General features: G+C 45.8%; 1 protein-coding gene across 5 annotated transcripts in view; it reads left to right on the plus strand.

Moving 5' to 3' along the window:
* CAPRIN1 (cell cycle associated protein 1) overlaps positions 1 to 21,046 on the plus strand; it is an 82,083-nt gene extending 61,037 nt beyond the window's left edge. For 3 of the 5 annotated variants that reach the window (XM_073347912.2, XM_073347914.2, XM_073347913.2), the window contains 5 exons: positions 12,057 to 12,207; positions 12,840 to 13,034; positions 13,603 to 13,703; positions 16,845 to 16,908; positions 18,612 to 21,046. In XM_073347912.2, the coding sequence (XP_073204013.1) occupies positions 12,057 to 12,207; positions 12,840 to 13,034; positions 13,603 to 13,703; positions 16,845 to 16,908; positions 18,612 to 18,676 (576 nt within the window). In that variant the 3' untranslated portion in view covers positions 18,677 to 21,046. The remainder of the gene's footprint in view (positions 1 to 12,056; positions 12,208 to 12,839; positions 13,035 to 13,602; positions 13,704 to 16,844; positions 16,909 to 18,611) is intronic. The other 2 variants (XM_073347915.2, XM_073347916.2) reach the window with 2 other exon arrangements.
* The last annotated feature ends 960 nt before the right edge of the window (positions 21,047 to 22,006 follow it).

Raw genomic sequence — 22,006 nt, forward strand, 5'->3', positions numbered from 1 at the left:
CCCACTCCCTTCCCCTCCCCTGCCCTCCCCTTCAGGGACATGGACTTGTAATGAGGGTGCACCCACCCTAACGTAGCACAAGGGCCAGGCCTGCCCCTGCATGCCAGGCGCACCAAGTGTGGGCAGGCAGGCTCAGCCTGGCAGGATCCAAGCTCGGATGGGCTTAGTGTGGGGGAATCCAGGTGTGGGGTGTTAAGGTTCTGGGTGGGGGCATCTCAGTGGGGATACTGGGGTGTGGGGGAATCTGGATGCACTGGGGGGTTCCAGGTGCAGGGATAATGGGACTCTACAGTGGGTCCAGATGAAGGTGTGTGGGGGGGTGAAGGGACTCGGCAGGGGGAGTCTGGGTACTGGGGGAGTGGGGCTTGGTGGGGTGGGGGTCTGAGTGCAGCTGGTTGGGGCTCAGTTGGGGGTTTCAGGTGTGGGGGGGGGGCGAGTTGGGGTAGTCCAGGTGCATAGGGTGTGGGATTTGTTGTGTTGGGGGTTCTGGTGTGGGGGGGTTGAGGTCACCAGGGAGGTGGCTGGGTTCAGGGGTAGGGCTCCAGATGCAAGGGGGTGGGGCTTGGATGGGAGTGCTGAGTGCAGGGCGCGAGGCTTGGTGAGGGTTTGGGTGCGGGGGTAGGGGGGTTCAAATGCATGAGGGTGGGCCGATGGGGGAGCAGCTCCTGTGACAGTGACCCCCTTTGCCTACCGCTGAGGAGCGATGGGGGCAGGAAGCAAGGGGTGTGAGGATGTGGAACTTCCTGTAGTGGGGGACGTTTCATGGGAGGCAGGGGGGTCTGGCCCGGCCACTTTGTGCAGGGGACGTACACTCTTCACCCAGCCCCGCCGGGACTGACCAGGGCATCCCAAGCCCCAGGGCTGGGTGGGGGATTCTCGGTGAGGAGGTGTTTCTGGGTGAAGGCAGGTGAGGCTTGGCATGGGTCTGGGTATGGGTGGAGTCTGGATGCACAGCAGTTGGATGGGTCTGACCCAGCACCGGCTGGGACGTCCCTAGCCATTGCTTCTCAACTCCCCCTAGCCCATAGTGATATACCTCTCCATCAACTGCTCTAGGTCTCCGAAAAGATGCACCTGTGCTTCTGACCTGTCTGATATGAGGCCCACATTAGTGACAAGTGTCACATTTGCAAGGCCTTCAAACTCTGCTTGAAGAAGGATAGACCAGCTAGGCTTAAGTGCTTGCTTATGGAAGCAGCATTTTGACTCTCAGCTGAGTTATCGCATGTGGAGAGTGCCCAAAGTATTTCAACATTGATATGGAATACTCCACCAGAAGTATTTTCAGCTCCACGGTCCCGATCTCTGGTGCTGAAGGAGAGATCCAGAACTTTCTCGGGCTCACCATCTTGTTCGTCAATCTCGGTACTGAGATGAGATGGGGCATAGACTCTAAGCATGTGGCAGAGAAAGCAGCCCTGCAAGCCTTGCCTACTACGAGGGGTTCACTGCCTTTAGAGCTTGAGGCAGGTCCATTGAGTCTATCCCACAGGCACATGCAACCGCAAGAGACTTGTTTAGTGTCTCAGTACTGTTTTCACCAGTGTTGGAAACTGTCCAACCACTTCCTGCTCCCTCAGCTCAACCCTCAGTGCACGGAGAACCCCTCGTACCCCTATCTAGACCTCTTCTCAAATCAGTTCTTTCTAGAGGGAAACCTTCCTTGATTTCTCCAGTACTACCATCCCCAGGTTCAAGTTTCCTCTCTCCAGTACCATCTGCATCAGTGCCTCTGCTATCAGAAGCCTCTGACTCCTTAGACTTGGAAGTGAGGGCCTCCTGTTTCTCAGCAGGGACACAGCACTTATCCTCCTGCAAGGTCACTGGGGCCATGGGCAGTGCAGCAGCCCCATGGCTGGCGTTTTCCCTAAGTCACAATGGCATGGACGTGGATGGGGCCCAGGTCCATACCAGTGGCCACTCTGGGCTCCATGTGGCATTCCTCCCTCAGCTAGGATCTCACCCCAGCAGTCTTGACCATTGCGGGGAGCACATTGGACATCATGGCACCAGGAATTTCATTCTTCGGTAGATGACATGGAAACAGGTACCAGGCACAGAGGGCGTCTCTGCTTTCCAGTACTGTGACTGGTCCCAGCCGACCATGATCTTCTCAGGTAGTTTCTCCACCACAGATTATGAAGTTGCCACTACCTCACATGCTGGTTACAGCCTTGTCTTCATCACCAGATGCAACTATAGATTCAGTGGGAGATTCACCTCCTCCAGAAGGCTACAGGGCCCACCAAAATCTCCTGAAAAGGTAGTCTCGGGTCTTTGGCATCAAGGTGGCAGAGATACCTCTCCTGCCTAGATTGAGATTGCTCTGCCAATCAATGAGGCAGTCATGATGCATTTTCATCAACAACCACCTTTTCTTCGAGTGATTGCTCATGTGTATTCCACAATAGGTGTGCGTGCTCAGCACGTGCACCGGTGCCGGAAGTTTTTCCCCTAGGAGTACCCGTAGGGGAAGCGCCGCAGCGACCTCTGGAGTGGTGCCTCCATGGCATGGTATAAAGGGAGCTGCGCACTCCCCCACCCTCAGTTTCTTCTTGCCGCCAGCGAAGGAGTGTCGGAACTACTCTGCTTCAGCTTTGCTGTAGCTCGTCCCCAGAACTGTTCGTTCGTTCAGTGTTGGTACCTGTAGTTAGTTAGCTGTTTAGTTAGTTCAGTTAGTCAGAGAACCCAGACTGGGGCATGCCCCACGCCCCAGATTTTAAGTTGTGCGGCACTTGTACGCGATCTATGCCAAGGAGTGACCTGCATGCAGACTGTCTGCGCTGTTTGGGAGAAACCCATACCAGCGATGGCTGCAAAATTTGCAAGTTGTTTAAGCCTCCGACCAAGAGAGAGGGGACATTAGGCTCAGGGCCATTCTCATGGAGTTGGCGCTGACCCCGACTGCAGCGCGCCGCTCTGAGCTGGCACTGGGCATCAAGGTGTCGGTGTGCAGTGACCTTCCAGTGCCATTGACCAGTCGGCACAGCTCCCCGTCCATGGGGCACACCAAGAAGGCCAGAAAGATGCCTTCTTTGCAGGGCACTGAGGGAAACCCGGGAGAGAGGCTAGACCCATGTTGGGCAGTCCTCGGTCCCCACCAGCCTCTAGGTCTCTGACTCATGTATAGCAGAGTAGCCCAGCCTCTTTGAAGCAGACCTCCCCAGATGTCCAGATGCTATCCATGCTGGAGGCCCTGCAGGCTATCCGGGATGTTATGTTCATGCCGGTACCAGGAGCACCGCCAATGTCGGCCCCACACTCCAAGGGCAAGCAGCCGCTGGGATCTCCACTGTCACCCCCAGTTCGGTACTGGTCTCAGTCCAGGGAACATTCCCAACGCTGTTCGCTGCCCAGCAACAGTTAGGGGCAAAGTCCCCATGGATCGCCCTTGACTCCCACCACACTGACTGGTTGGGGTCTGTCAGTTGGAGACTCTCGGCACCGCTCCACCTCAAGGAGCGAATACCGACCAGACTGGGACAGGTGTTGCCAAAGGTCCTTGTGTCGGAGGGGTCATCGCAGCTGGTCACAGCACGGATGTCGATGCCATGTTCGCTCAGTATCCTACTCCAAGACTCTGCCAAGGCATCGCCTCCACAGCCCCGGACGTCGATCGCCGTCGTCTCGACGTCTCAGATCCGCCCAACGGAGCCAAATGCAGGGCAGTTGTTACTGACGGTACCAGTCCTCCACATAGGGATCACGGTCCCGTGGTCGGTGTCACTCCTGGCACCGCCGCTCTTCCCGGTCCAGGGACAGTGGCAGGTCGTACGTCAGCCCAGCCTCCATTCGTAGTCATCCATCGATGGGCCAGGCCAGCCAGGCTGAACAGTAGGCCCCGCCAGGTGCAGTGGCACCGAGCGCCGTGGCTGGCCCAATGGTACCTGTGGGCATCGTGGCCAGAGCTTTAGAAGCACTGTTGGCCTCCCTCTCCAGACCTCTGAGGAAGGAGTCGGTGAGATGTACTTCCTCGGCACCGTGGCCGGAGATCGACCAGGTGGTGGACCCTCTGGTGCCAGCGGACACCCAGAGTACCACACCGGTCTCCTCGCCCTCAGTGGATGAGGCGATTACGGCCCCACCCCTCTCCGTCCTGCTGGAGGACTTTAGGGCCCACCAAGAACTCTTAAAAATGGTGGCATCAAGCCTCCACCTCCAGACAGAGGAGATGAAGGAGCCCTCGGACTCCCTGTTTAATGTGCTGTCCTCTTCGGCACCGGGCAGGGTAGCCTTGCCTCTCCGTGAAGGGGTGGCAAAAATTTCAAATGCCCTGTGGCAAACACCGGCCTTGTTGGCCCCCATCTCTAAGAGGGCGGAACACAAGTACTTTGTGCCCACCAAGGGACACAAGTATTTATACACCCATCTGGCGCACAACTCCCTGGTGGTCGAGTTGGTCAACCACAGAGAATGGCAGGGCCAGCCAGCCCCTACCCCAAAAAATAAAGATTCTCGGGGGCTGGACTCTTTTTTGGAAGGAGAATTTATTCATCTTCAAGCTTCCAGTTATGAGTGGCAAACCACCAGGCTCTCCTTGGCCGGTATGAGTTCAGTCTGTGGGGCTTCCTGCCCAAGTTCGAGGACTCCCTCCAGGAGCGCGATAGGAAGGAGTTCAAAGCACTGGTGGAGGAGGGTACAGCGGCTGCCAGAGCAAACCTGCAGGCAGCTTCGGATGCGGTGGACATGGCCTCCACGGTGTCCATGAGAAGAGCGTCGTGGCTCCTGTTCTCTGGGCTGTCCAGCATGGCGCAGACCTCCATGTAGGATCTCCCATTTGACGGCAAAGCTCTGCAGCACAAACGGATACAAGGCTACATGGCATGAAAGACTCCCTTACGACCCTCCAGACTCTGGGTCTCTATGTTCTGGCTCTGGCTAAATCTAAGTTCAAGCTGCAGCAGACTCCCACTCAGGCCATCACCCGAAATACAAGGCCACCATAAGAAGTCATGGGACCATAAGGAGGTGCCCTCAGAGGCAGTCTCTGCCTGCCCCCCCAACCTGGGTCCTCCAAGGGCAAGCAGGTGGGGAAAAGCCATTTTTGATGGGACGCTTTGGGGCGCCCTGCCAGTTCTCCTCAGGAATGTGCCCTCAAAGCTTCCCTTCTCCAGCCGGCTGTGTGCTTTCCTCCCGGAGTGATTGCAGCCGATCTCTGACTGATGGGTCCTCAACACCATCTCCCGGGGCTACACCCTCCAGTTTACTTTCTCCCTGCCCAACCATCCCCCGCCCCATCCCTCCTGGGGGACTTCTCGCACGGAGCTCTGCTCGAGCAGGAGGTGGGGTGGCTCCTGGGCCTAGGAGCAGTGGAAGTGGTGCCCAAGGAGTGCAAAGGCAAGGGATACTACTCCCGCTATTTCCTTATCCCGAAGGCCAAAGGGGGACTCAGGCTAATCCTGGGCCTGCGAGGTCTGGACCAGTTCATGGTGAAGCTCAAGTTCCGCATGGACTCCCTGGCCTCCATCATCCCCTCCCTGAATCCTGGGGACTGTTATGCTGCCGTCAATGTGCAGGACACTAACTTCCACATCCCTATATTCAAGGAGCACAGACGCTTCCTCCGTTTCTGGTGAGGCAGAATCGGTACCAATTTATGGTCCTCCCATTTGGCCTGTCCACTGCCCACAGGGTATTTACAAAATGTATGTTGGTGGTGGTAGCCTACCTCAGGCGCCGGGGGGTCCAGATCTTTCCCTTGTTAGGGACGATTGGCTGGTCAGAGGCAGCTCCCGGTAGCAGGTGAGGGATCATGTGATGCTCCTCCTGTCCATGTGCACTGCTTTGGTCCTGTTGGTAAACAATAGCAAGTCCACGTTAGTCCTGGTTCAACACAGAGTTTATCAGGGCGCTCCTGGATGCCTCGTTGGCCAGTGCCTCCCTCCCACCGGACAGGTTCGAGACCCTGAAGGGGCTCATCTACCCATCACAAGATTCCCGGTGACAACAGCCAGAGCGTGCCTCCAGCTCTTGGGTCACATGTTGGTGTGCATGTCCCTGGTCCATCATGCCAGACTCAGGATGAGGTCCCTCCAGCTCTGGTTGGCCTCAGAGTTCTCCCAGGCCAGGGACAGGACGGACAAAGTCCTTACTGTACCAACTCGATCGCCTCTCTATGGTGGTTGTCCGCACCACGCAACGTGCTCCAAGGGCCCCTGTTCAGGGACAGGGCCCCGTCGCTGGTGTCCGATGCGTCAGACATGGGTTGAGGGGCCTTCAGACCCAAGGCCTGTGTTCGGCTCAAGATCTGACCCTACACATAAATGTCAAGGAACTCGGGGCGGTACGGCTGGCGTGTGTGGCCTTCCATTTGCACCTGGAGGGCAGGGTGGTCAGGGTCCTCACAGACAACGGCCTCAATGTTCTATATTAACAGGCAAGACGGGGCCTGCTCCTCTGCCCTCTGCTGTGAAGCCCTCAGGCTGTGGGATTTCTGTATAGCCCATGACATCTGTCTAAAGGCTTTCCGTCTACCGGGCGCCTGGAACGTGCAGGCGGATCGCATGAGCAGGGACTTCTCTCAACACAAGTGGTCTCTCCACCAGGAAGTGGCTCACAGGCTTTTCTGAGTGTGGGGGACTCCCCAGGTGGACCTGTTCACCACTTGGCAGAACCGGCGCTGTCCCTGGTTCTGCTCCAAGGGGGGGACTGGGAAGGGGCGCTATCTCTGATGCCTTCCTCCTGTCCTGGTCAGGCCAGTTTGTCTATGCCTTCCCACTGTTCCCACTGATCAGCAAGGTCCTGGAAAAGATAAAGACAGACAAGGCCCAGCGTGGCTCAGGCAACATTGGTACGGGATCCTCACGGGCCTGGCGGTTGCTCCGCCATGGCCGTTGCTGTTCCGCCCGGACCTACTCTCCCAGGGCTGCCTTCTCCACCCCAATCTAGTGGCTCTCCACCTCACGGCGTGGCTGCTCAATGGCTAGTAGGGAGGAGAGGACATGCTCAGAAGGGGTTCAACGCATCTTCCTAGAAAACAGGCGGCCCTCCACGCACCGCGCCTACTTGACGAAGTGGTCCCGGTTCTCTAGATGGGCGGGTGAATGGCGTGTTTCCCCCAGTGGCTGCCCCGATCCAGATTATCCTTGACTACCTTCTCCACCCTAGAGCCCAGGGCCTGGCACCCTTGTCAGTCAAGGTGCACCTGGCAGCCATATCGGCCTTCCATCCACCAGTGCACTGCCATGCTATGACTGGCCGGTTCCTTAAGGGTTTGGACCGTCTCTTTCCCATATGCCCTCGGTCCCGCAGTGGGACCTGAACCTGGTGTTGGCCCGTCTCACAGGGCCCCCATTTGAGCTGCTAGCCATGTGCTTCTGGTCCCACCTCTCATGGAAGGTGGCCTTCCTGGTCGCGATCACGTTGGCCAGGCAGGTCTCGGAACTCAGGGCCATGACCTCCGAGCTTCCATACACGGTGTTTCATAAGTACAAGGTCCAGCTCCTCCCACACCCTGCATTCCTCCCAAAGGTGGTCTCTGCCTATCACATAGGTCAGGACATTTTTCTGCTGGTCCTCTGCCCCAAGCCCCACGTGTCCAGTGAGGAGTGCAGTCTCCACACGCTCGATGTGTGACAGGCTCTGGCTTTCTACCATGAGTGAACCAAGCCATTCAGAAATTCCTCGCAACTGTTTGACTCAGCTGAGCACGAGGGGTCAGTTGTCCTCCACTCAGCAGCTTTCCAACCGGATCACTTTGTGCATCCGTACCTGTTATGAACTGGCGGGTATCCCCCTGCCACTGATTGTGAAGGCACACTTGACTCGAGCACAGGCCTCATCGGCTGCCTTCTTGGCCTATGTCCCCATCCAGGACATTTGTAGGGCTGCCACGTGGTCTTCCGTTCACATGTTCACCTTGGACTATGAGATTGTCTCCCAAACCAGGGATGATGCCTGGTTCAGCAGGGCTGTCCTCCGTCCTGAGAACTTGTGAACTCCTACCCACCTCCAACAGGTATAGCTTGGAATCACCTGTTGTGGAATACCCATGAGCAATCACTCGAAGAAGAAAAGACCGTTACCTTTTCCGTAACTGGTGGTGGTAGAGATTTGTTGCTCATGTCTGTTTCACATCCTGCCCTCCTTCCCCTCTGTTGGAGTTGTCTGGCAAGAAGGAACTGAGGGTGGGGGGAGCACGCAGCGCCCCTTATACCAAGCCATGGAAGTGCTACTCCAGGGGTCGCTGGGGCAGTCCCCCCCCCCCCACGGGTACTCCTAGGGAAAAAACTTCCAGCACTGGTGCACATGGTGAGCACACAACCTATTGTGAAATACACATGAGCAACACATCTTGAACACCAGTTACGGAAAAGGTAACTCTCCTTTCGTCACCATAGCTTTGCTCCGCGTTTCCAAGATCCTCCTAGGAAAACAGAGAAGGAGCTATAGAAGGCGCCCTCCTCTTCAGTGTCAACGAGCCCATCACATCCAGCTGCCTCTTCCAAACAGGCATTTTGATTGGGTAGTTGAGGACATTATACCAGTCTCTTCACTTCTGTCTGTTCCCCCGCCCCCCCTTTTTTTTTTTTTTGTTTACCAAATGCTTGTCCCACTTCCTAAGTACTTGGACCCACATAATATAAGACAAGCGTGCCTTAAGTATGGTGGAACAGAGGTATGTCATCCAGTTTAATACACCCTACCCCTCTCTCTATACTCCTGCTCCCCCAGTCAGGGACCACTCTCGATCTCCCACTGAAGGGCAATGTCGAGAATCTCTTTCAGACAGACTGTAGAGGAGGTACTGTTGAGCTACCAGAGAGAAGGCTTCTATTTCTGTTTCCTGATTCCCAAGACAAAAGGAGATCTCATGCCCATCTTAGATCTCAGAGAGTTGAACAAATTCCTACAGAAAATAAAATCTCACACTGTTCCTAGTGTCAATTATCTCTTCCCTAGAAGAAAACTGGTATGGGGCCCTTGACTTGAGGGACACTTACTTCCATATTGCAATATGTCCCAACCATTGAAAATTTATCAGGTTAATGCCTGATATTCAACATTATCCATTCATAGTGCTTCAGTTTGGCTTGGCAGCTGTGGAACCAGCTCATCTTCCAAAATTAGGTATCCATGTCTTCCCATACCTGAGTGACTGACTGGTTGATCAGAGGTCGATCAGAGTCGCGGGTCCTGTCCAGCATATTCATTGCTCTATCTATATTCAATGCTCTGGAGCTCTGAATGAATCGAGAAAAATCCGTATCGAAGCCTGTACAGACAGTAGATTTCAGTGGAGCAATCCTTGACTCCACAAGCCAGAGCTTTTCTACCACAAACCAAGTTCAAAACCATTTGAGACCTAATAGTTTGAATGAAGGCTTCCCTGCTCATAACAGCAAGTAAGTGCCTCAGGTTGCTAGGTCATATGGCAGCATGAGCCTGTGTAGTGCAGCATGCCAAACTGTCATTCAGGAAGCTGCAAACGTGGTTAACATCAGTATATGCCCTGAATTGCCACCATTTGGACAAGATGGTTCAAGTTCCAAAGCTAGTTGTGTTGTCTCTGGATTGGTGGATAGACCCTCTAAAAGTTTGCTTGGAAGTTGCTTTCCTTCCCACACTATGAACACACCCTCTAGTCTCTCACACATCCTCTCTAGGTTGGGGGGGCTCACATTGGGTCCATGAAGACACAAGGCCTTTGGTAATAAATGTCAGGGAGTTAAGAGCAGTACATCTAAACTCCATTGTTTCACCTCAAAGCTGCTTACCTTTTGGGGAAACAGAACATCCTGGCAGATCAGCTGAGAAGATCCTTCAGCGATCAATACGAGTGGTCGTTAGGTCCAGTTGTAGCCAGGTTTATCTTCCAACTCTCGGGGTTTCCCCAAGTGGACCTTTTTGCAACAAGACCCAATAGAAAATTTTGCCAGGTCTGTTCCCTAGGCAACCTAACATGCCTTTCTCCTATCTTGGAGAATTCCCTTCTATATGCCTTCCGTACAATTCCTTTGTTCTTCCGAGTAATATCCAAAAATAATAAAGGACTATGCTTGTCTCATCCTTTAAAGTATGTCACGGCATGGCTCTTTCAATACTGCTATTCAGCTTTCCTGATTCTGTCAGAGGTTCCTCTATTCTTCTTGTTAGATCCAGACATAATTTCTTGAGACCATGGCTGCCTTCATCACTCCAGCCTCCAAGCTCTCCATCTCACAACATAGATGCTTCGTGGCTGAATCCCTTTGAAAGGTCCTGCTCACAGGATGTCCAGAATGTATTTCTAAATTAATGGAAGACCCTCAACTAGGGTCACTTACTTGGTCAAATGGAAGTGCTTCTCCATTTGGGTTCATGAGAAATGTGTGCTGCTCAGCAAGCACCCTGAGTATTGTGCTGAACTATCTGCTAGATCTAAAACAGAATCTGACTGTTTTGTAAGGGTGCATTTGGCTGCTGTCTCAGCTTTGATGTATGGGTGGTGTGACAAAGTTCCTCCTCTGCCTTGGTGGGTCCTGCGCTTATTAACAGATTTGGTTGCCTCAGAGATTCCTGGCAGCCCTCAGTTTGGCCACTTTTGCTAGTGGCTCAAACCTGCCGTCCACTCAGCTAACTTCATCACTGGCCAGCATGGGGAAAACGGAGAACAATCCCTGCAGTCTGTGTCCCACCCAGTGGGTCGGGAACAGGCCAGATCCCTTTCCAATTTAGACCTTTCCTTCTGGTGTTTTTCACAGACTTGGTCAACTCCTCCTGTGTCCTATCAGGAGTTGTGGGGATGGGGGGAACCCGGGCCCACCCTCTACACTGGGTTCCAGCTCAGGGCCCTGTGGATAGCAGCTGTCTACAACGTTCCCTGTATCACCTGCATGACAGCTACAACTCCCTGGGCTACTTCCCCATGGCCTTCCCCCAGCACCTTCTTTATCCTCACTGCAGGATCTTCCTCTTGAAACCTGATCACGCTTGAACTCTTCAGTCCTCCCGCAGCACGCCTTCTTACTCCCTGCTCCTTGTGTGCCCCCCTACTAACTGATGGGAGGTCCTTTTTAAACCAGGTGTCCTGATTAGCCTGCCTGCCATAATTGATTCTAGAAAGTTCTTAATTGGCTCCAGGTGTCTTGATTAGCTTGCCTGTCTTAATTGGTTCTAGCAGGTTCCTGATTGCTCTAGGGCAGCCCCTGCTCTGTTCACTCAGGGAACAGAAAACTATTCATCCAGTGGCCATTATACTTGCCTTCTGCCAGATTCCTGTACTCTACTGGTCTGGGTCTGTCACAGTGGATAATAGATTATACCCTCAAGTGAATGTCCCATCCCACCTTGAGATCTCGACTTAGTCCTGGCAATTCTAATGGAACCCCACTTTGAACACCTTGTGACTGGCTCCCTCCTTAACTTTTCTATGAAGGTGGCATTTTGAGAGATTTAGTTTCAGAACCCCCTTATACAGTTTTTTATAAAGATAAGGTTTGTCTTACGCTGCATTTATAAAGCAGCAATTTGGTCATTAGCCACACCTTCTCTTCTCATTACACCATTGACTATCAATCCAGAGATTATGCCAGTTTCGGCAGGTGGTCTTGCAATTGCTATTCAGATAGACTCCGAATCCGCCTCCATAGACGTTTGCTTGAGAGTCACCTACTGTGGAAGTTATGTTCAATAACTTGAAGAAGAAACGATTACCTACCTTTCTGTAACTGTTGTTCTTCGAGATGTTCCACATGTCCATTCCATAGCCTGCCCACCTTCCCCTCTCCATCAGAGTACATCCAGTACAAAGGAACTGAGGGGGGTTGGGTTGTCTCCACCTTCTTACATCACCATGCATTGGCATGTGGCGTTGGGGCGGGGGCCTCCAGCCATCCTGATGGGTACTGCTGAAGGGGGAGGAAAATGACATTTGTGCACACAAAGTGCACACCCATCCACAATGGAGTGGGCATGTTCAACTCATCTCAAAGAACAACAGTTACAGAAAGGAAGGTAATTGCTTCTTTTGTCAGTTTATAAAGCATATAGTCTCGGATTGTGTGCAAAAGACACGTAAGTACAAATTGGGGAAAATGTAGACCAGAGAGATATTTAGTTTTTTCCTACCATTGTAGGTATTCAATATGAATGCACCTGTTCCTCCTGTCAATGAGCCAGAAACCCTAAAGCAACAAAATCAGTACCAGGCCAGTTACAACCAGAGTTTCTCCAATCAGCCTCATCAAGTAGAACAATCAGAACTTCAGCAAGAACAGCTCCAGACAGGTAAACTTGTTAGACAAAATTAAAACATTATTTTAGCCTAAAAGGGAGGCTTCCAGTGGAGGATAGTCATGGAGACCAAATACCAAGAAACCAGGCAGCCGACTTAAAATTAAATGGAATTTAGAATGTGTAAAATTTTGTTCAGGGGGAGTCTCTGCAAAACCAAAACTTTTAATGAGGAGGATGCAACTGAGGGGAAGTTCTGCACGCAGAATAAATTTTTATGGAGCAGTGTCGCTGCCTCTGGGCTCTATGTTTAGCAACTTCATGGAAAGATTGTGGAAGTCACTTGAGAATGTTTCCACTTGTTTCAGGGTTGTGTGGTGTGTTGATTTTTATTATCATTATTATTTAAATCTACAAACACCAGTGAAAAGATGAGCGTAATTGTACTAACTTGAGGCCTGTTGACACTGTCTTTGCTGAACACTAGACATCTTGCATTATTTTAGTACTGTGGAATGTGTCAGAATAGCAACTTTTAGTTCTGCAAAGCATCTGTCTTTGGGTTTGTAAACATTTACTGCTCTGCTTGATGGTACTAAGGCAGACTTGATTGGTTTAACTTGATACCTATCAGTCTTTGGGGAACATAGAAAACATAAACTTCCATTTTTGGTTTTTTATTATAGTGGTTGGCACCTACCATGGTTCCCCGGACCAGTCCCATCAAGTGGCAGGTAACCACCAGCAGCCTCCACAACAGAATACTGGGTTCCCACGTAACAGTCAGCCTTATTATAACAACCGGGGAGTGTCTCGTGGTGGATCACGCGGCACTCGGGGCTTAATGAATGGATACAGGGGACCTGCCAATGGGTTTAGAGGTAAAAAATAAATATATATATGTATATATATTTTATCTAAATTTTGAGAGTTTATATGAATTTTTTTTCAGGTTTACAGAATGGCAGGAGACCTTATGTTATGTTGACCCTATTGTTTAATACAGAAATATATTGGGAAGATATTTAAGCTTGTGGTGGTATTCGCTTTTTTCTATCTTAACGAAGCAGTTTAAATTCTAGGCTTGTGCTAGACTGTCTCTAAGAACTGAATGAAGAATCATCTTTTGTTCTGTGTTTGTGCAGTGCCTAGCACAACAAGGTCCTGGTCCATGACTAGGGTTCCTGGACATATGGTAATACAAATAATAAATAACAGATTATCAGAGAAACATCCTCAGATACCACTTCCCCAATTTTTTATGAGGTCTTAATGAGAAGATGTAGGTTATTTTACAAGTTTTTACAGTCTGCTGGCGCACAACACTTTTTTATTCCAGTTTTTTTCTTAATAGTCAATGAAATCCCTCCGTGGCCTTTCATGTGTGTATCATAATTTATGAAGACTGGTTATGTGCCCTTCAGTAAGCATTTGTATTCTAATCCTTAGGAGGGTATGATGGCTACCGCCCTTCATTTTCCAACACTCCAAACAGTGGTTACTCGCAGCCCCAATTTAATGCTCCTCGGGACTACTCCAACTATCAACGGGTGAGTTGACGTTTAAATTAAAATGATAAGAATAGAAAAATCAGTCAAACTAAATGAAATAACTTGCTTACAGCAACTAGTAAATATTCTTAGAGTTTTAATTGCTAAATCTCAACGACTCCATATCAAATGTGCTTAGTTTACAAGTGAAATTAAAGCTCCTTGCTCCATAACCATCCAAATGGCCAGTCTTACTCACCCTGGGATTTTGAAAATAAAGCTTTTTTTGTGACTTGCTTCACCAGTAAAAATTTAAAATTCGTCTGTTGTCATTTATCTGTGGGCAACCCTTTACAATAGACATACTGGAAAATCCTGCAGTTGGAACTTGGCTAATGATTCTGTTGGTGGATGAGCCAAAATGGAATTAGTCTACTTTCTTACCTGTTTTGGCTCTGCAATGCTAACAAATAAAATGTAATAACTGTATTACTAAACAGATATACTCCCTATGTTTATATTTTTATATATCTATATCGAGGTTCTCAAACTGGGGGTCGGGACCCCTTAGGGGGTACAAGGTTATTACGTGGGCAGTCGCGAGCTGTCAGCCTCCACCCCAAACCCCGGTTTGCATCCAGCATTTACAATGGTATTAAATATATAAAAAAGTGTTTTTAATTTATGGGGGGGTCGCACTCAGAGGCTTGCTATGTGAAAGGAGTCACCAGTATAAAGGTCTGAGACCACTGATCTCTATGCTTGGCAGAATTTGCTTTTTTTTATTTTAGCTGCTAATATTTATTTTTAAGCATTTTTTAGATTTATCACTTTAAATTTTCACAGTTGCACAAAATTACGGGCTTTAAGCATTTTTTAGATTTTTATTAGGGCTGTCAATCACAGTTAACTCACGCGATTAACTCAAAATAAATCGTGATAAAATTAATTGCAATTAATCGCGCTGTTAAACAATAGAATGCTAATTGAAATTTATTAAATATTGGATGTTTATCTACGTTTTCAAATATATTGATTTCTATTACAACATAATACAAAGTGTACAGCGCTCACTTTATATTATTTTTATTACAAATATTTGCACTGTAAAAACGATAAGAACTAGATAGTATTTTTCAGTTTACCTCATACAAGTACTGTAGTGCAATCTCTTTATCGTGAAAGTGTAACTTACAAATGTAGGTTTTTTGTTTTGTTTTTTTGAGAGCAATAATGTAACAATGTAAAACTTTAGAGCCTACAAATCCACTCAGTCCTACTTCTTGTTCAGCCAATGGCTAAGAAACAGGTTTGTTTACATTTACAGGAGATGCTGCTGCCTGCTTCTTATTTACAATGTCACCTGAAAGTGAGAACAGGCATTCGCATGGCACTTTTGTAGCTGGTGTTGCAAGGTATTTACATGCCAGATATGCTAAACATTCGTATGCCCCTTTATACTTCAGCCACCATTCCAGAGGACATGCTTCCATGCTGATGATGCTCGTTAAATAATGTGTTAATTAAATTTGTGACTGAACTCCTTGGGGGAGAACTGTCTTCGTCTCTGTTTTACCTGCATTCTGCCATATATTTCATGTTATAGCTGTCTTGGATGGTGACCCAGCACATGTTCATTTTAAGAACACTTTCACTGCAGATTTCACAAAATGCAAAGAAAATACTAATGTGAGATTTCTGAAAATAGCTACAGCACTTGACCCAAAGTTTAAGAATCAGAAGTGCTTTCCAAAATCTGAGAGGGACGAGGTGTGGAGCATGCTTTCAGAAGTCTTAAAAGAGCAACACTCAGATGCAGAAACTATAAAACCCGAACCACCAAAAAAGAAAATCGACCTTCTGCTGGTGGTATCTGACTCAGATGATAAAAATGAAAATGCATCAGTCTGCTCTGCTTTGGATTCTTATCGAGCAGAACCCATCATCAGCATGGACGCATGTCCTCTGGAATGGTGATTGAAGATGAAGGGACATATGAATCTTCAGTGCATCTGGCATGTAAATATCTTGCGACACTGGCTACAATAGTGTCATGCAAATGCCTGTTCTCACTTTCAGGTGACATTGTAAACAAGAAGCGCGGGCAGCATTATCTCCTGTAAATTGTAACCAAATTTGGTTGTCTGAGCAATTGGCTGAAGTAGGACTGAGTGGACTTGTAGGCTGTAAAGTTTTACGGTGCTTTATTTTTCAATGCAGTTATTTTTTTTGTACATAATTCTACATTTGTAAGTTAATCTTTTGTGATAAAGAGATTGTACGACAGTACTTGTATGAGGTGAATTGAAAAATACTATTTCTTTATATTTTTATTACAAATATTTGCACTGTAAAAATAAGTGAGAGCTGTACACTTTGTATTGTGTTGTAATAGAAATCAATATATTTGAAAACGTAGAAAAACATCCAAAATATTAAAATAAATGGTATTCCATTATTGTTTAACAGTGCGATAAATTTTAAAAAAAATTTATTGCGCGGTTAATTTGTATTCAAATTTTCACAACTGTGGTAAATTATATTTTGGGTTGTGTCAGACTAATTGACAGAAAACATTGAGATTCAAAAAGTTAAAGCTTTATAAACAGTTAAAACACATTGTCAATATCACATGTCCAGATATACAAAGCCAATATCTATAAATCAGCAAATCATAACTTTTTACTATTCATTTGCGAGTCCATTTGTAACAAACCTAAGTCTGAATCACTAGATTTTGACGCTTAAATTCTCAAGCAGCATTTTTCTTTCTTTGCCTAGCTGTAAACTTCCATTATTTATCAATATTATTCATCCGTTTGTGTGTGTTATAGTGACATTTACATTTACCAATAAAAACTGTAATCCTTCCAAGCCTAGATATGTTATGTAAAGTTTAATCACTTAGTCAGTGAAAACAGTTTAAGATGTTTATTAGTAGCTAATGAACCTAACTCCTTTCTAGTCTTGTGAGGCAGATTAGGATTTCCTACTAAGAATTACAATTCTGTATGTTGGCAATGCCCCCACTGGCATCATTTACCTGAATTCATATACTGAAAATGGATGGGTTATTCTAAATACTCTTGAAACTTAATATTTTTAATAGAAAATATTTAACTTTCTAAGGCACAACAAATGATTGTGATGGTTTAATGAGGATACCTTTAATTTACTTTTCTCACTTTATACTTTCTTTAGGATGGATATCAACAGAATTTTAAACGTGGCTCTGGACAGAGTGGACCGCGGGGAGCCCCTCGAGGTAATACTCAAATGATATGTTCCTCATTCTGCTGAACTGGAGTTTCTGATGCAATCTCTTAGAGGGTTGTGGATCAGAAAACATTTTATCATATATAACTAATAGGCCACAATTCAAAAAATTTAAATTTTCCTGGAACTTTTTGTTGGAAATTGTTAATTGGCTGTTGAATGAAGTATTTTTGTTTGTAAGAAGTTACATTTGTCTGCTAAGATTTAAGTTTATCTTTGCATTCACACTATTTAGTTGCCTTTTTTCTTAGTAACACAAAATGAGCCCTGAAAACTTGAAAATATATTTTTTTTTGGTAAAGCTTTGCACCCCTTTCACTGCTGCCCCATCTGACCCAATTTGGAATTTTAATTTTTTGCTGACAAGATTTGCTAGAATTTTGACTGCAGGCTTTACTTTTGTGCATTTTTTAAAGCTCCCTTGACTTCTGAATTTGTATATTGATGTTTCTTCAATTTCAATAAAGATGTGTTGCGTTACTTGCAGCCTGTTGCGGAATACTTTTGTTTGGTCTACATATTTACAAACGCTGCCTTTTTTTCATTTAGTTCCTAGAGTCTGCAAGAAAGTGATTATAGGAATTGATACTTAAATAGAGATGGGTGGGTTTTTCCCTTTGTAAAAATCTCCTAAAATATTTCCAGCCTTATTTGCAGCTGCACTGTGTACTTTATTTTGAGAATGAAACAAAAATATTAATATATTGAAGTCACTCAATCATGTAGGCGCTTAAACTAACTGTTTATCAAATAGCCAAAACTGTAGTTGAGCTAATATTTCTGCATTTGAACTTTAATTACCTTTCAACAATACTTCCATAGTTTTTCAACAGGCATTTGGTAACTACATTGCATGTTCTCCATTTCTGCTGCCTAAAATGTTGAAATCTATAACAACATTAGCCACCTTGTGGAAATGTCTGTATGCGTTGTCAAAAGGAACTGTCCTAATAAATGGTGTGATGGGAATGGGGATTGAGAGTCTGTCTAATTGTGGTGAAGTTATAGCAGTGCTGTGCATAAATATATTCCAAATAACAGGAAAGTCCAGGGCTCATTGCCAATAAAATGCAGGTAAGTATTTTGGCAGAAGGGTGGATTGATTGAAGATAGGTTTTCTAAATTGATATGTCTAGCTTCAACAGAACAATAGCTGGTGATCTATTTTCAGAATGCTGTTTGAGACTTTCAAGACTTCCTGCTCGATACAAAGGAGCAGGAAAGTGACAGCAGACCTGCGACTGGCTGTTTGATAATTTAAGAGACCCTTTAGCTTAATGGCTTTAAAATAAGAATTTTTTAAAAATGCTAACCAATTATTTTTTAAAAATCTTAGTTTAACTTGCACTGGATATGTTATCCCATACATGTGTGGGTGACTTGTGTCAGTAGTTGCTGTTTAACTGAAGAGGAAAATCTTGTTAGAAGTTAGTTTAAATTAATCTAAGAGATTGAGGAAAATTATGAAAAATACCAAGAGGGGGAAACCAAGGAATTGATTAGATGATTTAATAGGCATACATGTGTGATTGTGTTTGAATGGATAAGAATATTGACCATGTATTAGTACAGTAAGCATATACCTATGAATTCTAAACCAAAGTTATTGAGACCAAACTTGAGTCACACCCTTTATGAACTCTAAAATGGTCTGATTTGATACAAAATGTAAGTGCTGTTTTTATTTTCTAGGTCGTGGAGGGCCCCCAAGACCCAACAGAGGGATGTCTCAAATGAATGCTCAGCAAGTGAATTAAACTAATCCACAGGATTATATTAAACGCCAAAAACACACTGGCCAATGTACCATACATGTTACCAGAAGAGTTATTATCTATTTGTTCTCCCTTACAGGAAGTTCATTGTAATGGGACTTTTTTCATTACCCATAAAGACAGGACTACAGTTGTCAGCTTTATATTACCTGGATATGGAAAGAAACAACGTTTACTCTGCATGTTCTGTCCTAAGCATCATCTTGAGCCTTGCACATGAGATTCAGATTTGTTATTCTGGCTATGAGTAAAGAAAAAAGGCAATTTCAGGGTGATCAAATCTCCGTTGTTAACTAAAGTGGCAGAAAAAAGCAAGACTGCCTCACTTCTGACATTCTATAGTGATTCAACAAATAAAATCAGCAAATCCCTAAAGATCTTATTCTGATGGCAGTTGACAAAATTAAACTTTCCTCATGAAAGAAGGATGGAAGAAATGAAGTGTGGTTTGGCAGAGCAGCTGCATTTCAGCCTTTTCATGTTAAAATGAAGCACTGAACAGTTTAAGATGCATAATGATGCATATATCCCTAACTAGACAAATAAGCTTACAGCCAGCTTTTGATAGACAACACACCCCTTAGCTACAGCATTCTCCATCACCAGGCTCAGTTTACTGTGGCTAAGGATACATAAATTGCTTTTGTGTAACTGCTGATGTAATTGTATAAGGTTTTTTTAACCCTCCTTCCCCCCCAAAATTAGCTTTGATTGGCACTTTAAAACTTCTGCAAATATAGGATATAATCTGGATGGCCACTTGTATATTTGATGTGAAGTATTTAGATATCTCTCTTGAACATATTTAAGTTTCTTTGATAGCAATGACTTTTGTAAGGATTGGTATTGTCTCTATCATTCCTTATGACTTGCACATTGTCTGTCACTAATACTTGACCTTCTGTATTATCACCTAAATAACTGATACAGGTACTGATGGAAATCTCTAATGGATAATCATAACACTTTTGGTCACATGTCCTTTCGTCTTTCCTGCAGCCTGAAGGTTTTAAGAAATCTCAAATCCCCGCTGCTGCTGCCCTTTTAATTGCTATCTTTTGAAAAGCACCAGTATGTGTTTTGATTGGTTTCCCCTTTTAAGGGAAATGACAGCCAGCAGTTACAGTTCTAACGGTATAAGCAAGACAAATAAAACATGTTTATAAAAACTGTATTCTGGAACAATCGTTTTCAGCTACTGATGCAGACTTAACATAATGGGGATAGACCTTTCATAAGCTTATTCTCTAATTCACCTTACAGATTTACATAAGCCTTTTGTTCCTTTTTAAATTATTCCAGAAGTTATAACTCTCACAATTATTGTCCGTTGTCTTCATATTAATTGGATTAACTGGGAATTTTTTTTCCCCATGGAGACTTTCATGTTCGTCAAGTCAACATATGGTGTAGAAGAATTAGCTTGGGACTGGGAGTTGGGAACTCATAAATCTTACCCCAAGTTTGCCACTCACTTCCGGTATGATCTTGGTCAAATTGATTAATCTCTTTGTGCCTGTTTCCCTATCTAAAATGGGGAGAATACATAGCTACCTCAATAGAGGTGTTGAGTACAAATGCATTTTATAGCACACTGAAAATGTAAAGTGCTATAAAGGGTCATATTAAGCAACAGCCGCATATCGAACAGAGGATGTTTAATCACGAGGTAATGGTATTGCTTTTACTAAACCAAAATGAAGGGTTTGCTGTCATTTGGAGGATGTTTTATACTGTGTCATGACAGTCCGAAGCTTTTTTTACTTTATTATGAAATAGTCCCAAATTCAATGCATGCGACTTTCACTTTGTCATGACCAGAATGTAAAGACCACAGAAATTAATTACAGATATTGTACTTACTGGGAGACATCACAGTCTTGTGGAAGCAACAGTAAACAGTCATCTTGCAAACACATTAGTTGCTTGGGGTGGCACTTTTTCCCATAGTAATTCAATGATATACATTGCAGTATGATGGCAAGTCACTCTTGTGACCATACAGCAAACTGCTGCTGGTGCAGTCCCATTTAATTGTCTGTTGCTATTTTCTTACAGTTGGAAAAAGATAAGCTTTTTAATGCTGATTTTTAGGAAAATAGGGGAGTCTTCTCAATGTTTTCCTTTTAAGCTATTTATAAATAAGTAGTAGACAGATAGCCATTCAGCTTTCGGCTGCATCCCAACTGATTCTTAAATAATTTTAGTTTTTCATTGAACTTACAACATACTTAACTGAAGGCCATTGAATAGATCAGGACATTCCATTTTCCAAAAATGTGGGCGTATCCATTTATTTTCAATGATATCATTTAAATGAACTAATAAAATGTGGGTAATTGAGACCTGTTATTTTGAGGTGTTATCTTGTGAGCTTTTGTGTGAAAATGGCCTTTAGACAGTCTAACCCTTCTACTGTATGCTAATGATACATAGAAATGTACTATAATCATCTGTAGTACATAAAACAAGTGCTTTGAATACATATCTAGCCCGAATGTTCACTCTAATTCCATTAATCTTAACAGATGTATGGTTAATAAACCCCTTGCTGAAAACTGACCTTCTCCATCACATTAAGGTTCATAGATCCACATAGATCCACATAGATCCATAGTCTTCCAGCCTGCACTTCAGAATATAGCACCAGATATATCCATCATTGGCATAGCTGTCCACACCTGTCTAGAGATGTTACTCTGTTTCTCTTCTGCCTCCATGGTGCAGACAGGACAAACTAATACTCTCCTGCTGCAGAACTTTCTTTTTGAGTTTCATTCTGCATTTAAGAATTTCAGAGCTCTTTAGCCTCTGCAATCCCTGATTTGACTTCAGATTTGATTCTCTCCCGAGAGAAAGCATCCCCAGTACATTCTTCACTCCTGAGGGTCACTGACTGATACACAGCAGTCACATATAGTTGCTAGTAAGCTTGTTGAAAAGGAAAACTGTATGCTTGGCTAGTCCTGCTCTGGGGTTTAGCTGAGGCCTGTTCTTAGGAGGCACCAAAGACATCAGAATTGGCCAGGTCAGGTGGCATCCCACTCCTCATCACCATGACTGAAGACCTGAGCAGCAGTCAAAGCTCAGCTGGAGATGCTACAAGTGGCACCATATCACTGCACATCCCAGCTTTGATGGCATTGGTTATACCGAGTCATCTGATTAACTGTTGCCACATCAAGCTCTTAGGGGAGTAACTGAGGCCAGTGAGGAGAGCACCACCTGTGCTGCTACTGCATATGGAATATCAGATGAGCTTCTGCCTTCCTTTGGGCTATGGAGGATTGAAGCCAAGCAGTCAGTTTCAAA

Source organism: Lepidochelys kempii, chromosome 6 (genome assembly GCF_965140285.1).
Source record: "Lepidochelys kempii isolate rLepKem1 chromosome 6, rLepKem1.hap1, whole genome shotgun sequence".
NCBI classification, from domain to species: Eukaryota; Metazoa; Chordata; order Testudines; family Cheloniidae; genus Lepidochelys; species Lepidochelys kempii.